Source organism: Salvelinus alpinus, chromosome 19, assembly GCF_045679555.1.
Source record: "Salvelinus alpinus chromosome 19, SLU_Salpinus.1, whole genome shotgun sequence".
Lineage (NCBI taxonomy): Eukaryota > Metazoa > Chordata > Actinopteri > Salmoniformes > Salmonidae > Salvelinus > Salvelinus alpinus.
In genome coordinates, this window is record NC_092104.1 from 29,785,063 (window position 1) to 29,800,243 (window position 15,181).

General features: G+C 47.5%; 1 protein-coding gene across 3 annotated transcripts in view; it reads right to left on the reverse strand.

Moving 5' to 3' along the window:
- The window catches only part of LOC139545270 (THO complex subunit 5 homolog), a 37,686-nt gene that overhangs the window by 4,641 nt on the left and 17,864 nt on the right, over positions 1–15,181 (reverse strand). For all 3 annotated transcript variants that reach the window (XM_071352862.1, XM_071352861.1, XM_071352863.1), the window contains 15 exons: positions 15,017–15,114; positions 14,739–14,885; positions 14,515–14,629; positions 14,308–14,440; positions 14,107–14,184; positions 13,900–13,946; positions 12,693–12,792; positions 8,299–8,407; positions 8,075–8,176; positions 7,856–7,952; positions 7,639–7,750; positions 3,842–3,945; positions 3,527–3,614; positions 3,275–3,390; positions 2,945–3,135 (listed from right to left, as the gene is read on the reverse strand). In XM_071352862.1, the coding sequence (XP_071208963.1) occupies positions 2,945–3,135; positions 3,275–3,390; positions 3,527–3,614; positions 3,842–3,945; positions 7,639–7,750; positions 7,856–7,952; positions 8,075–8,176; positions 8,299–8,407; positions 12,693–12,792; positions 13,900–13,946; positions 14,107–14,184; positions 14,308–14,440; positions 14,515–14,629; positions 14,739–14,885; positions 15,017–15,114 (1,637 nt within the window). The remainder of the gene's footprint in view (positions 1–2,944; positions 3,136–3,274; positions 3,391–3,526; positions 3,615–3,841; positions 3,946–7,638; positions 7,751–7,855; positions 7,953–8,074; positions 8,177–8,298; positions 8,408–12,692; positions 12,793–13,899; positions 13,947–14,106; positions 14,185–14,307; positions 14,441–14,514; positions 14,630–14,738; positions 14,886–15,016; positions 15,115–15,181) is intronic.

Consider the following 15,181-nt stretch of genomic DNA (forward strand, 5'->3'; position numbering starts at 1 on the left):
TCCCAGTCCTCGAGAGTGGCCCTTGTCGGCAGCACTGTGTTATCCTCAAAGCGGGCGAAGGTGTTGTTTAGCTGGTTCGGGAGCAAGACGTCAGTGTCCGCGACGTGGCTGGTTTTCCCTTTATAATCTCAGATTGTCTAGAGCCCCTGCAACATACATCAAGATTGTTTTGATCACCAGGAATGGGATATGCTCTAGGTTGCCTCTGAGAACAACATCCCCTATATACTTCATGATGAACTCAGTCACCATGGGTCAGCGTATACGTCAATGTTATTCTCAGAGGCAGCCTAGAGCATATCCCAGTCCTGGTGATCAAAACAATCTTGAAGCATGGATTCCGATTGGTCACACCAGCGTTGAATAGACCGTGGCACAGGTACTTCTTGTTTGAGTTTCTGCCTATAGGAAGGGAGGAGCAGAATGGAGTCGTGATCTGATTTGCCGAAGGGAGGGCGGGGGAGGGCCTTGTAGCCATCCTGGAAGGAATAGTAACAATGTTTCAGAGTTTTTGAAGCGCGAGTATATGTCGATGAAACTTTGGTAGCGCTTTCCTCAGATTTGCTTTATTAAAGTTCCCAGCTACAATCAATGTGGCCTCAAGATATGCGGTTTCCAGTTTGCACAAAGTCCAGCGTAGTTCCTTGAGAGCCGTTGTGGTATCAGCTTGAGGGGGAATATACATGGCTGTGACGATGACCGAAGACAATTATCTTAGGAGGTAATGCGATCAACATTTGATTGTGAGGTATTCTAGGTTGGGTGAAAAAAAGGACTTGAGTTCCTGTACATTACCACAATCTCGCCATGAGTAGGTAATCATGAAGCATACACCTCCACTTTTCTTCTTCCCTGAGTTCTTTATTCCTATCTGCGCGATGTACTGAGAACCCAGCTGGCTGTATGGAAGGGGACAGTATATCCGGAGAGAGCCATGATTCCGTGAAACAGAGTATGTTACAGTCCTTGAAGTCTCTCTGGAAGGAGATCCTCACCCTGAGCTTGTCTACTTTATTGTCCAGGGACTGAACATTAGCGAGTAATATACTCAGAAGCGGTGGATGGTGTGCACGCCTCCACTCCAAATACCTCTTCGCCACTGGCGGCGTCTTGGAGCAGCCACTGGGATAAGTTAAATTGCTTTGGGGGGTACCAACAAAGGATCCAATTCAGGAAAGTCGTATTTCTGGTCGAAACGCTGGCGAGTTACTGCCGCTCTGATATCCAAAATGTATTTCTGGCTGTATGTAATAATGCAAAAAACATTCTGGGCTAATGATGTGAGAACAACAACAAAAATATAGAGTGAGGGAAAATGATCAGTCTATAATTTTAATGGTAGGTTTATTTGAACAGTGAGAGAGAATAACAACAAAAGAATCCAGAAATACGCATGTCAAAAATGTTATAAATTGATTTGCATTTTAAATGAGGGAAATAAGTATTTGACCCCTCTGCAAAACATGACTTAGTACTTGGTGGCAAAACCCTTGTTGGCAATCACAGAGGTCAGACGTTTCTTGTAGTTGGCCACCAGGTTTGCACACATTTCAGGAGTGATCTTGTCACACTCCTCTATGCAGATCTTCTCCAAGTCATTAAGGTTTCGAGGCTGACGTTTGGCAACTCGAACCTTCAGGTCCCTCCACAGATTTTCTATGGGATTAAGGTCTGGAGACTGGCTAGGCCACTCCAGGACCTTAATGTGCTTCTTCTTGAGCCACTCCTTTGTTGCCTTGGCCGTGTGCTTTGGGTCATTGTCATGCTGGAATACCCATCCACCCATTTTCAATGCCCTGGCTGAGGGAAGGAGGTTCTCACCCAAGATTTGACGGTACATGGCCCCGTCCATCGTCCCTTTGATGTGGTGAAGTTGTTCTGTCCCCTTAGCAGAAAAACACCCCCAAAGCATAATGTTTCCACCTCCATGTTTGACGGTGGGGATGGTTTTCTTGGGGTCATAGGCAGCATTCCTCCTCCTCCAAACACGGCGAGTTGAGTTGATGCCAAAGAGCTCCATTTTGGTCTCATCTGACCACAACACTTTCACCCAGTTGTCCTCTGAATCATTCAGATGTTCATTGGCAAACTTCAGACGGGCATGTATATGTGCTTTCTTGAGCAGGGGACCTTGCGGGCGCTGCAGGATTTCAGTCCTTCACGGCGTAGTGTGTTAGCAATTGTTTTCTTGGTGACTATGGTCCCAGCTGCCTTGAGATCATTGACAAGATCCTCCCATGTAGTTCTGGGCTGATTCCTCACCGTTCTCATGATCATTGCAACTCCAAGAGGTGAGATCTTGCATGGAGCCCCAGGCCGAGGGAGATTGACAGTTCTTTTGTGTTTCTTCCATTTGCGAATAATCGCACCAACTGTTGTCACCTTCTCACCAAGCTGCTTGGCGATGGTCTTGTAGCCCATTCCAGCCTTGTGTAGGTCTACAATCTTGTCCCTGACATCCTTGGAGAGCTCTTTGGTCTTGGCCATGGTGGAGAGTTTGGAATCTGATTGATTGATTGCTTCTGTGGACAGGTATCTTTTATACAGGTAACAAACTGAGATTAGGAGCACTCCCTTTAAGAGTGTGCTCCTAATCTCAGCTCGTTACCTGTATAAAAGACACCTGGGAGCCAGAAATCTTTCTGATTGAGAGGGGTCAAATACTTATTTCCCTCATTAAAATGCAAATCATTTTATAACATTTTTGACATGCGTTCTTGTTGTTATTCTGCGTTGTTGTTGTTATTCTCTCTCACTGTTCAAATAAACCTACCATTAAAATTATAGACTGATCATTTCTTTGTCAGTGGGCAAACGTACAAAATCAGCAGGGGATCAAATACTTTTCCCCCCTCACTGTATACTGCAAAGTTGCTTAGGAGCCAGAAACAGGACGGCCATGTCGATCGGCGCCAACTCCGTGTGTGTACGTGTGTGCGTGTACCTGACAGTGCGTAGACACATCTTCTCTCTGGGGAACTCCCGTGGTCCCTCCACGCTGTCGTCCTGTCCGTCAGTCTCCAGGTACACATCCAGACAGACACCCAGACGAGCTACCTGATTGGTCAGCAGCTGGTGGCCTGGGCGGGGCCCCTGCAGCTCTGATTTGAAAACGTTCACCTCACTCTCCATGGCCTGGGGGAGGGGTTAGACGTGTCAATCACAGCCGGTGAGTGTCTAACCACTAACATCAAAGGGCATAACAGCATATAGATTTGCCCTCCCCTGTGATAGGGTCTCGTATTCACAGCGTGTGATGGGTGTGTATACTCACTCGAAGGTTGTCGTCAGTACGTCCACTGCGCTCCCCCTTCCAGCTGAGTGAGACAGCAAAGAGAGGAGAAATGACTGGGTAACAGGGGTTCAACACCACGGCAGCCTGAAGACGAGCTGGAAGGGAAAGAGATCATTTATTTCCCTGACTTTTCTAAAGAATTTGTCCAAACAAAGCAGACAGGCCTCCAATTCTTCAGGAATGTCTTAATATATTACGTAGTGAATCATCACTTTAACCCCTGGTATTTACCTGTTCCTCTCTCCAACACGGCCATGAAGAACAGGTCAGTCTCCCGAGCCAGACCTGCTTCTGACACATGCTGCGTGAACACCTGATTCTATAAAGCGAGAGAGAACACACAAAGAATAGTAAACTATATGGTTAATTTAATTAAACCACAATGCCTTTTATAGCCACACCATCTACACAGCAGCTACAATGAGAGTCAGAAATTGTTAAATTGAGTGTGAGGTTGAGTTGTAGTCAAAGTTGTGTACTTCCTGTGTACTCCTCGGTTGTGTTGACAGCAAATAAAATGTGAGGAAGTGTTTTGTGTGTTCGTACCGTGTACTCCTGGTGTGTGATGGTAGTCCAGCGAGCCAGGCGGGAGAGAACCTTAGCAGGGAACAGGTGCTGGCACTCACTGGACACTGGAACAATACTGTGCTCTGAAAAACACACACGCATACAATACCTTAAACATGTATTTTATTGTCTGTACCCAGTGATGAGAAATGTGAGGAGGACTGTTTGTGCAGGGCCAGGCGTGTGTATACCTAGTGAGGAGGACTGTTTGTGCAGGGCCAGGCGTGTGTATACCTAGTGAGGAGGACTGTTTGTGCAAGGCCAGGCGTGTGTATACCTAGTGAGGAGGACTGTTTGTGCAGGGCCAGGCGTGTGTATACCTAGTGAGGAGGACTGTTTGTGCAGGGCCAGGCGTGTGTATACCTAGTGAGGAGGACTGTTTGTGCAGGGCCAGGCGTGTGTATACCTAGTGAGGAGGACTGTTTGTGCAGGGCCAGGCGTGTGTATACCTAGTGAGGAGGACTGTTTGTCCAGGGCCAGGCGTGTGTATACCTAGTGAGGAGGACTGTTTGTCCAGGGCCAGGCGTGTGTATACCTAGTGAGGAGGACTGTTTTTCCAGGGCCAGGCGTGTGTATACCTAGTGAGGAGGACTGTTTGTGCAGGGCCAGGCGTGTGTATACCTAGTGAGGAGGACTGTTTGTGCAGGGCCAGGCGTGTGTATACCTAGTGAGGACTGTTTGTGCAGGGCCAAGCGTGTGTATACCTAGTGAGGAGAACTGTTTGTGCAGGGCCAGGCGTGTGTATACCTAGTGAGGAGGACTGTTTGTGCAGGGCCAGGCGTGTGTATACCTAGTGAGGAGGACTGTTTGTGCAGGGCCAGGCGTGTGTATACCTAGTGAGGAGAACTGTTTGTGCAGGGCCAGGCGTGTGTATACCTAGTGAGGAGGACTGTTTGTGCAGGGCCAGGCGTGTGTATACCTAGTGAGGACTGTTTGTGCAGGGCCAGGCGTGTGTATACCTAGTGAGGACTGTTTGTGCAGGGCCAGGCGTGTGTATACCTAGTGAGGAGGACTGTTTGTGCAGGGCCAGGCGTGTGTATACCTAGTGAGGACTGTTTGTGCAGGGCCAGGCGTGTGTATACCTAGTGAGGAGGACTGTTTGTGCAGGGCCAGGCGTGTGTATACCTAGTGAGGAGGACTGTTTGTGCAGGGCCAGGCGTGTGTATACCTAGTGAGGAGGACTGTTTGTGCAGGGCCAGGCGTGTGTATACCTAGTGAGGACTGTTTGTGCAGGGCCAGGCGTGTGTATACCTAGTGAGGAGGACTGTTTGTGCAGGGCCAGGCGTGTGTATACCTAGTGAGGAGAACTGTTTGTGCAGGGCCAGGCGTGTGTATACCTAGTGAGGAGGACTGTTTGTGCAGGGCCAGGCGTGTGTATACCTAGTGAGGACTGTTTGTGCAGGGCCAGGCGTGTGTATACCTAGTGAGGAGGACTGTTTGTGCAGGGCCAGGCGTGTGTATACCTAGTGAGGAGGACTGTTTGTGCAGGGCCAGGCGTGTGTATACCTAGTGAGGACTGTTTGTGCCGGGCCAGGCGTGTGTATACCTAGTGAGGAGGACTGTTTGTGCAGGGCCAGGCGTGTGTATACCTAGTGAGGAGGACTGTTTGTGCAGGGCCAGGCGTGTGTATACCTAGTGAGGAGAACTGTTTGTGCAGGGCCAGGCGTGTGTATACCTAGTGAGGAGGACTGTTTGTGCAGGGCCAGGCGTGTGTATACCTAGTGAGGAGGACTGTTTGTGCAGGGCCAGGCGTGTGTATACCTAGTGAGGAGGACTGTTTGTGCAGAGCCAGGCGTGTGTATACCTAGTGAGGAGGACTGTTTGTGCAGGGCCAGGCGTGTGTATACCTAGTGAGGAGGACTGTTTGTGCAGGGCCAGGCGTGTGTATACCTAGTGAGGAGGACTGTTTGTGCAGGGCCAGGCGTGTGTATACCTAGTGAGGAGGACTGTTTGTGCAGGGCCAGGCGTGTGTATACCTAGTGAGGAGGACTGTTTGTGCAGGGCCAGGCGTGTGTATACCTAGTGAGGAGAACTGTTTGTGCAGGGCCAGGCGTGTGTATACCTAGTGAGGAGGACTGTTTGTGCAGGGCCAGGCGTGTGTATACCTAGTGAGGAGGACAGTTTGTGCAGGGCCAGGCGTGTGTATACCTAGTGAGGAGAACTGTTTGTGCAGGGCCAGGCGTGTGTATACCTAGTGAGGAGAACTGTTTGTGCAGGGCCAGGCGTGTGTATACCTAGTGAGGAGAACTGTTTGTGCATGGCCAGGCGTGTGTATACCTAGTGAGGAGGACTGTTTGTGCAGGGCCAGGCGTGTGTATACCTAGTGAGGAGGACTGTTTGTGCAGGGCCAGGCGTGTGTATACCTAGTGAGGAGAACTGTTTGTGCAGGGCCAGGCGTGTGTATACCTAGTGAGGAGGACTGTTTGTGCAGGGCCAGGCGTGTGTATACCTAGTGAGGAGGACTGTTTGTGCAGGGCCAGGCGTGTGTATACCTAGTGAGGAGGACTGTTTGTGCAGGGCCAGGCGTGTGTATACCTAGTGAGGAGAACTGTTTGTGCAGGGCCAGGCGTGTGTATACCTAGTGAGGAGAACTGTTTGTGCAGGGCCAGGCGTGTGTATACCTAGTGAGGAGGACTGTTTGTGCAGGGCCAGGCGTGTGTATACCTAGTGAGGAGGACTGTTTGTGCAGGGCCAGGCGTGTGTATACCTAGTGAGGAGGACTGTTTGTGCAGGGCCAGGCGTGTGTATACCTAGTGAGGAGGACTGTTTGTGCAGGGCCAGGCGTGTGTATACCTAGTGAGGAGAACTGTTTGTGCAGGGCCAGGCGTGTGTATACCTAGTGAGGAGAACTGTTTGTGCAGGGCCAGGCGTGTGTATACCTAGTGAGGAGAACTGTTTGTGCAGGGCCAGGCGTGTGTATACCTAGTGAGGAGGACTGTTTGTGCAGGGCCAGGCGTGTGTATACCTAGTGAGGAGAACTGTTTGTGCAGGGCCAGGCGTGTGTATACCTAGTGAGGAGGACTGTTTGTGCAGGGCCAGGCGTGTGTATACCTAGTGAGGAGAACTGTTTGTGCAGGGCCAGGCGTGTGTATACCTAGTGAGGAGAACTGTTTGTGCAGGGCCAGGCGTGTGTATACCTAGTGAGGAGGACTGTTTGTGCAGGGCCAGGCGTGTGTATACCTAGTGAGGAGAACTGTTTGTGCAGGGCCAGGCGTGTGTATACCTAGTTAGGAGAACTGTTTGTGCAGGGCCAGGCGTGTGTATACCTAGTAAGGAGGACTGTTTGTGCAGGGCCAGGCGTGTGTATACCTAGTGAGGAGGACTGTTTGTGCAGGGCCAGGCGTGTGTATACCTAGTGACTGTTTGTGCAGGGCCAGGCGTGTGTATACCTAGTGAGGAGGACTGTTTGTGCAGGGCCAGGCGTGTGTATACCTAGTGAGGAGAACTGTTTGTGCAGGGCCAGGCGTGTGTATACCTAGTGAGGAGAACTGTTTGTGCAGGGCCAGGCGTGTGTATACCTAGTGAGGAGGACTGTTAGTGCAGGGCCAGGCGTGTGTATACCTAGTGAGGAGGACTGTTTGTGCAGGGCCAGGCGTGTGTATACCTAGTGAGGAGAACTGTTTGTGCAGGGCCAGGCGTGTGTATACCTAGTGAGGAGGACTGTTTGTGCAGGGCCTGGCGTGTGTATACCTAGTGAGGAGAACTGTTTGTGCAGGGCCAGGCGTGTGTATACCTAGTGAGGAGGACTGTTTGTGCAGGGCCTGGCGTGTGTATACCTAGTGAGGAGAACTGTTTGTGCAGGGCCAGGCGTGACTGGACTCGTCCTCTCAGCAGCTTCATGGTGCTTTCCATGTGACTGGCACTCAGAGAACTGCCTGCACGCAAACCCTGAAAACACACACAGTAGGCTTAACACACACACACACACAGAGAAAGAAGCACACCATAGCAGCAGACACTTTACTAAATGCAATGGGAGGGCCACACACACACCTCTGGGGCGTCACTGGGGAACTTCAGTCCTCCCAGACTCTGCACCCACAGGTAGGGATGACCCAGTTCTGCCACGTAGTCTCCAAATGAACTGATCCTACAAGAACACAAAATATATAAATTAATACTGATCCTACAATTAAACAATATCTGTATTGATACTGAAGCAACTGTACACACTTTGTATATAGGTGTTGGGCATTAGGACAGCATCCTTACCCCACTTTATCAAACTGGTAGCGGTTAGAGGGGTTGGGCGTTTCACGCCCCTGGTCGTTGGCATACAGGCAGTTGAGCAGCGTGTCAGAGTTTAACAGCTCCCTGCCAGAAAATAGAATCATTACAAGACAGACACACACGCACTCCCCAAACTCCACACACACACGGAAGCACACACACGCACTACCCAAACTCCACACACACACGCAAGCACACACACGCACCCGGCGCTGATAGCTCCAGTGAGATCTGTGGCGGTGGAGACTTTGGCCTTGACAGTCATGATGTTCAGGTTCATCAGGTAGTAGAACAACAGATGCAGCACACTGCCATCTAGAGACAGAGGGACAGCGGTTCACTGGGTATGAAGCGATATATTCATAATATATACATAATATGCTATTTAGCAAACAGGGAGATGAGACATTGTGTGTGTGTGTGTGTGCATGTATCGTGGATGGAAAACTGCATCTGCCACAAGACAGCCCAAAGGCCAGCAGATGGCAATATTGAGATGGCAATCTTAGCGTTCAAAAGCATTGTATGCAGCCAGCAATACACTTGTATCCCCCGTGGACTGGTTTGTACCTGGGTATGATGCGATCTATTCATAATATATACATAATATGCTATTTAGCAAACAGGGAGATTGTCCATTCAGGCTGTAAAGGCTTCGAATTCCTCAACTGTATTTAATGGGGAGAAGGCAGAAGGTGTGACAAAGGCTTGGCCACTCACTGGCCAAACAAGGCGTTCCATGGCTTAATACTGCATGCGTATGTCTCAAGTTCTGTAGGTTACTGACAGTCTTTGCATTGTCATCAACTCCAATTCTGCGGGGAGCGCGGAATATTCTCATCCTGGTCCATTGTGGATTGATACCACAGTTTATCAAATAGCATAGGTTACAGTAACGAGTAAGAGTAAGATCTAGTGTTTGCTCAATATGCTTTGAGTGTTGACAGTCTGCGTTGTTGTAATTGGCTTCAACAATTATAGGCCTTTACGCATCGCACTTCTCCTTAAATAAAAAAATACTATAGGCTCCTGTAAATTGTATGTGAGGCACATTCTCAATAAGCAAGGTCTACCGTGGATATGGCATTATAGGAATTAACATTTGAATATGTTTGTAGGAGCGCGTCTTTGGTAACCGGACAAGAGGCTCTCTTTGGAAATGGGGATAGATAAAAGTAGAATGGAGGATGCACGGCAGGTAGGCCTATGTGAATTGTGAATAATGCAAAAGCATGACGGCAAAAGCTTCATGAGTAGATCATTTAGAAACCCTTTATGGATAGGCTAATGAATGGCCAGGATAAGAAAGACAGCAGACACATAGCTGTTGAACTAGCTTTCATTATAGTAGCGTAAGGGTAGCCTAAGGGCTTGCAAGTTTCTGAATATAAGTGTCACTGGATTATCTCATCTCTCGTTCCATGATGGGCATATAGCCTACATGGAGGGTATTTTAAGCACATCCAAAATAATAACATGAGCTGGCTAAAATAATGTACAATCGCCTACATAGATAAAAAAGGGATGTCCGCTCACTGTTTTGCTGCTGCCAAACTTTGGTGATTAAGACTAATTTCAAAGCGGACTCAAGAGTCAAACTCATCATCAACACTCTTGACTACTTGGTGAATGAATTGGACGGGGAAAAAAACTGCCTTCATTGAGAGGGGGGGGGGGAAACACGAGTTTATGTTTCTAAATACGAGGTTTATGGGCACAAAAAGCACATCTCTTGTTCCATGTGTATATGGGCACTGTGCTTCACAGCTAGATAGGCTGCACTACCAATGTTAAAATCCATGCCATAACCAATGTTAAAATCCATGCCATAACCAATGTTAAAATCCATGCCATAACCAATGTTAAAATCCATGCCATAACCAACAGTGTTAGCGCTAAGACCAGCTTTCGGTTGGTCTTAAATAGCCCTACCAGCGCATAATGAAATTGGCACTTCGGCGCACGTTTTCAAGGACACACCTCAGATATTGCCACCCCTCCCAGTTCAGTGCAAGTGAGCTCATATACGACAGGTAAATAACCAATCCTGGCGCTAGGGTTTGAAAATAAAAGAGCGCTGGCTTAATAGCAGCCAAAACCAGAGTCCACAGGTACTATATACGATGAAGTGAGGCATTATCTTGCTGACAGGGGAAGGAGGGGAGGAAGAGAGGAAATGGGGAATGGAGAAGAGGAGGAGGGGAGGGAGAGATGGTAAAGAGGAGGAGGGATGAGGTGAGAGGGGAGGGGGATGTTCTGCATTGCAGGCGTAACTCTATCCACTGGCAAGCAGGCAGGGAGGAGAGGCTGGTATGTGTGTGGAGCTGGCAGCAATGTTGCGCTGCAGGCAGGAGGAGAGTGTGTGTGTATGTGTGTGGAGCTGGCAGCACTGTAGCGCTGCAGCACTCACACCTTATTTTAAGCACATTTACATCAGCCTCCTCTCACGCTCTCTGTTGTCCTCTAAACCAGTGGTTCCCAACCAGGAGTACTAGGACCCATGGAGGGTATTGGGCCTATCCACAGGGGGTATTTGAGAAGACTCATGAGACAATAGGCTTCAGTTGGTGGTACAGTAACCGAAAAAGGTTGGGAACCACTGCTCTAAACCATGAAGCAGCTTTTGGCGGTTTGCAGCAGTAAAAGCTGCGTATGTGTGTGTGTGTATATTTGTGAGAGAGTGAGTGTGTGTCTGTGTGTCCGTCTCTCAGGGTGCCATTGGGTTCTGTCTGACTGCAGAGCCAGGAGAGGCGAGGCGACATTGTGTAACCTTAGTAGTGATGTTATTGTTGATTACACTAAATTAACGATTCTTGTTCAATCTATGCACTTAACCATCACCATATACACTGCACCACAAAATCCTTATCACCACCATTAATATCCACTTCTAACAGTCATATACATTTGAAGTCGGAAGTTTACATACACTTAGTCATTAAAACTTGTTTTTCAACCACTCCACAAATGTCTTGTAAACAAACTATAGTTTTGGCAAGTCGGTTAGGACATCTACTTTGTGCATGACACAAGTCATTTTCCCAACAATTGTTTAGAAAGATTATTTCACTTATAATTCACTGTATCACAATTCCAGTGGGTCAGAAGTTTACATACACTAAGTTGACTGTGCCTTTAAACAGCTTGGAAAATTCCAGAAAATTATGTCATGGCTTCAGAAGCTTCTGATAGGCTAATTGACATCATTTGAGTCAATTGGAGGTGTACCTGTGGATGTATTTCAAGGCCTACCTTCAAACACAGTGCCTCTTTGCCTGACATCATGGGAAAATCAAAATAAATCAGCCAAGACCTTAGAAAACAAATGTAGACCTCCACAAGTCTGGTTCATCATTGGGAGCAATTTCCAAACGCCTGAAGGTACCATGTTCATCTATACAAACTATAGTACGCAAGTATAAACACCACGGGACCACATAGCCGTCATACCGCTCAGGAAGGAGACGCGTTCTGTCTCCTAGAGATGAATGTACTTTGGTGCGAAAAGTGCAAATCAACCACAGAACAACAGCAAAGGACCGTGTGAAGATGCTGGAGGAAACAGGTACAAAAGTATCTATATCCACAGTAAAACGAGTCCTATATCGACATAACCTGAAAGGCCGCTCAGCAAGGAAGAAGCCACTGCTCCAAAACCGCCATAAAAAAGCCAGACTACGGTTTGCAACTGCACATGGGGACAAAGATCGTACTTTTTGTAGAAATGTCCTCTGGTCTGATGAAACAAAAATAGAACTGTTTGGCCATAATGACCATCGTTATGTTTGGAGGAAAAAGGGGGAGCAACATCTCAAGACATCAGTCAGGAAGTTAAAGCTTGGTCGCAAATGGGTCTTCCAAATGGACAATGACCCCAAGCATACTTCCAAAGTTGTGGCAAAATGGCTTAAGGACAACAAAGTCAAGGTATTGGAGTGGCCATCACAAAGCCTTGACCTCAATCCTATAGAAAATTTGTGGGCAGAACTGAAAAAGCGTGTGCGATAGAGGAGGCCTACAAACCTGACTCAGTTACACCAGCTCTGTCAGGAGGAATGGGCCAAAATTCACCAAACTTATTGTGGGAAGCATGTGGAAGGATACCTGAAACTTTTGACTCAAGTTAAACAATTTAAAGGCAATGCTACCAAATACTAATTAAGTGTATGTAAACTTCTGACCCACTGGGAATGTGATGAAATAAATAAATGCTGAAATAAATAATTCTCTCTACTATTATTCTGACATTTCACATTCTTAAAATAAAGTGGTGATCCTAACTGACCTTAGACAGGGAATTTGTACTAGGATTAAAATGTTGGGAATTGTGAAAAACTGAGTTTAAATGCATTTGGCTAAGGTGTATGTAAACTTCCGACTTCAACTGTAGCTCTGAATGATGTCATCTCCCCTTTACTGTCCCAGAGAGACTAAGAACCAGTGACAGCGTCCTGCTGCCTGTCACACAGGAACAGTGTGTGTGTCACTGAGGAGCAGTGACAGAGTACTGCAGTCTTTCACAGAGATAGAAAAACAGCACTATCTGTGAGAGGCTGACACACAGAAATTACTGGAATAGAAAGTGTGTGTGTGTGTGTACCTTTGCATTTGAGGTCTAGGCAGAGGGAGAGAGGGTGTCTCTTCAGCATCTCACGTCTCTTATCATCCAGCTGTCCACCTGTAGTAGGTCTCCTCCTCTTCTGCACACACACAGAGAATTACCATTACTATTTAATCACGCTGTCATGTTCTACTGCTCATTAATCAGATGTACTGATGTCTATACCGAGTTACCCTTTGCCCTCAGAACAGCCTCAATTCATTGGGGCATGGATACATAAACATATATACGTACGTACGTACGTGCGCACACACACACACACACACACACACACACACACACACACACACACACACACACACACACACACACACACACACACACACACACACACACACACACACACACTTACATTTTTGGGGGAACTCTGGCTTTCAGAGTTTAGAGTCTGGCTTTCAACTTACTTATGAAAGTTGTAATAGTAGAATGCACAAGTTGCAATTTTGAAATTGGGTAGTTCATCATCAGTTGCATACCTTAAAGAACCATTTATAACTAGTCAGAAATGTCCAGATCAACTAGCCCATGTCAGATAATGTTTTTTAGCTAGGTTTTTTGTGGTAATGTTGGAGTCACTCAAATGTCACAAGAATACACATTAGACATGGCAAAATGTTTAGAAATGCAAGATTTTTTAAAAATATAATATTTTTTTTAAATTTCCGCTAACATGAGGGGTGTAAACAATGTGTCATGAACAGTGTTTGTTTCCATAGAAATAGACGTCACAGGATGTTCATCAATGCTGGAAGGGGGGCCTGAGTGAAAAAGTTTGGGAACCCTTGATATAGGGAATAGGGTGCCACTTGGGAAGCAATCTATAAGTGATCATCTGTCATTAAGATGATAGGAGGAGTATTCAATAGAGACAATCAGATCATACATATTTCACAGGGAAAGAGAAGGACTAGCTGGCGGGAAGGGAGGGAGGAGGGGTGAAAAGGAGTTGCAGCTGAGGTGTGGCAGAGCAGCAGTAATGTGACCAGGCAACCACAGACCGTTGCTTTCAGCAGAAATATCAATCAATCAATAAATAAATAATAACAATAGGCAATTTAAAATGTGTGTAGGTAGGAGGGTTGGGTTGGGTATAGGAGAGGTGAACTCGTTGACCCTGACACGTGTGTGTGTGTGGTATTACAGGGGCCTCTAGTGGCAGCATGGTGTGGGACACTCTCACACTCACCGTTTTCTCCTGCTCCTCCTCTGCATCAGAATCACCAGAATCATCATCTAGAGAGGAGAGACAATCAAATGACACACACTTAGATACACACAGTCAAAATACACACACACACGTTTCTCTGTTTAATCACTGCCCTGTCGAACACTCACACGCACACATAATATAGGGTCATTAACATGCAGCCGGGCAGGTGTGCTGCAGTCTTACCCTGGGAGTCCTCTGGAGGTTTAGACAGAGCTTTGGCCTCGTCCACGTCTCCACTGATGGACACACTCAGGCTCTTATCTGAAACACACACAAAACGCATAAAAACCGCATGTCCTCATCAAAATGGATAATGTGACAATTTAAAAAACGTCTGGCACACAGTCGTGTTCACAAATTTAAGGGAACACACACAACACTCACCGCAGGCCTGTCCGTAAGCACTGGCCTGTACCAGTAGGACATAGAGAGAAGGGGGAAGATGGCGGGCGATCTCTGTCTGTCTCTGGGTCTGTTCAAACGGCATGGAGAGATACTCCTGGACTGGGAGGGATGCCTGGGGAAGGGGACAGGTTTAGGCTTCAGGCCTGGAAGGTCACATGAGTGTGAGTTACAAAGAGTGTATGTTACCTGCATGATAGCGTTGAGTCCAGGCTGTAGAGAACTCAGGTGTTCCTTCTTCACCTCAATGCCTTTCTGGATCTTCTCCTTACTGGACAGAGACTCCTTGTACTGCTCAGCCAGCCTACACACACACACACACACACACACACACACACACACACAACAGTGAGAGCTCATGTACTGCTCAGCTAACCTACAGAGCAAGAAAGGTTTCTCAGTGTGTGTGGCACCTCTTCCTCTGCTCCAGTTCCCAGTCCAGCCTGGCCAGCGTGAGTTGGTGGGTGTCGTCCTTGGTGAGGGGGGTGCGGGATACCTCAGGGGGGGCCTCCTGGTAGAACTCATCTACACTCACAAGATCTATCTCCTCATGCTTTGACCTGGACACACACACACACACAACATCAACTTTGAAAATATACTATTAACGTTCGACATTGTGCCTCAAAACTCTAAGCTTCTCATTCCTGGACAAATGCGAAATAGAACCCCCTCTCTCAGTGGTACTGACTTGAACTCCAGACACTTGCTGATCTCCTTCTGCAGGTGCATGACCTCATAGAGCAGGTTCTGGAGCTGCAGGTGCAACACATCTACTCTCTGCTTGCCCTGCAGGAAGAGAGGTGAGGAGTCAATAACTTATTTTGCCGTGTGTGTGTATAGAGGAGATATATAT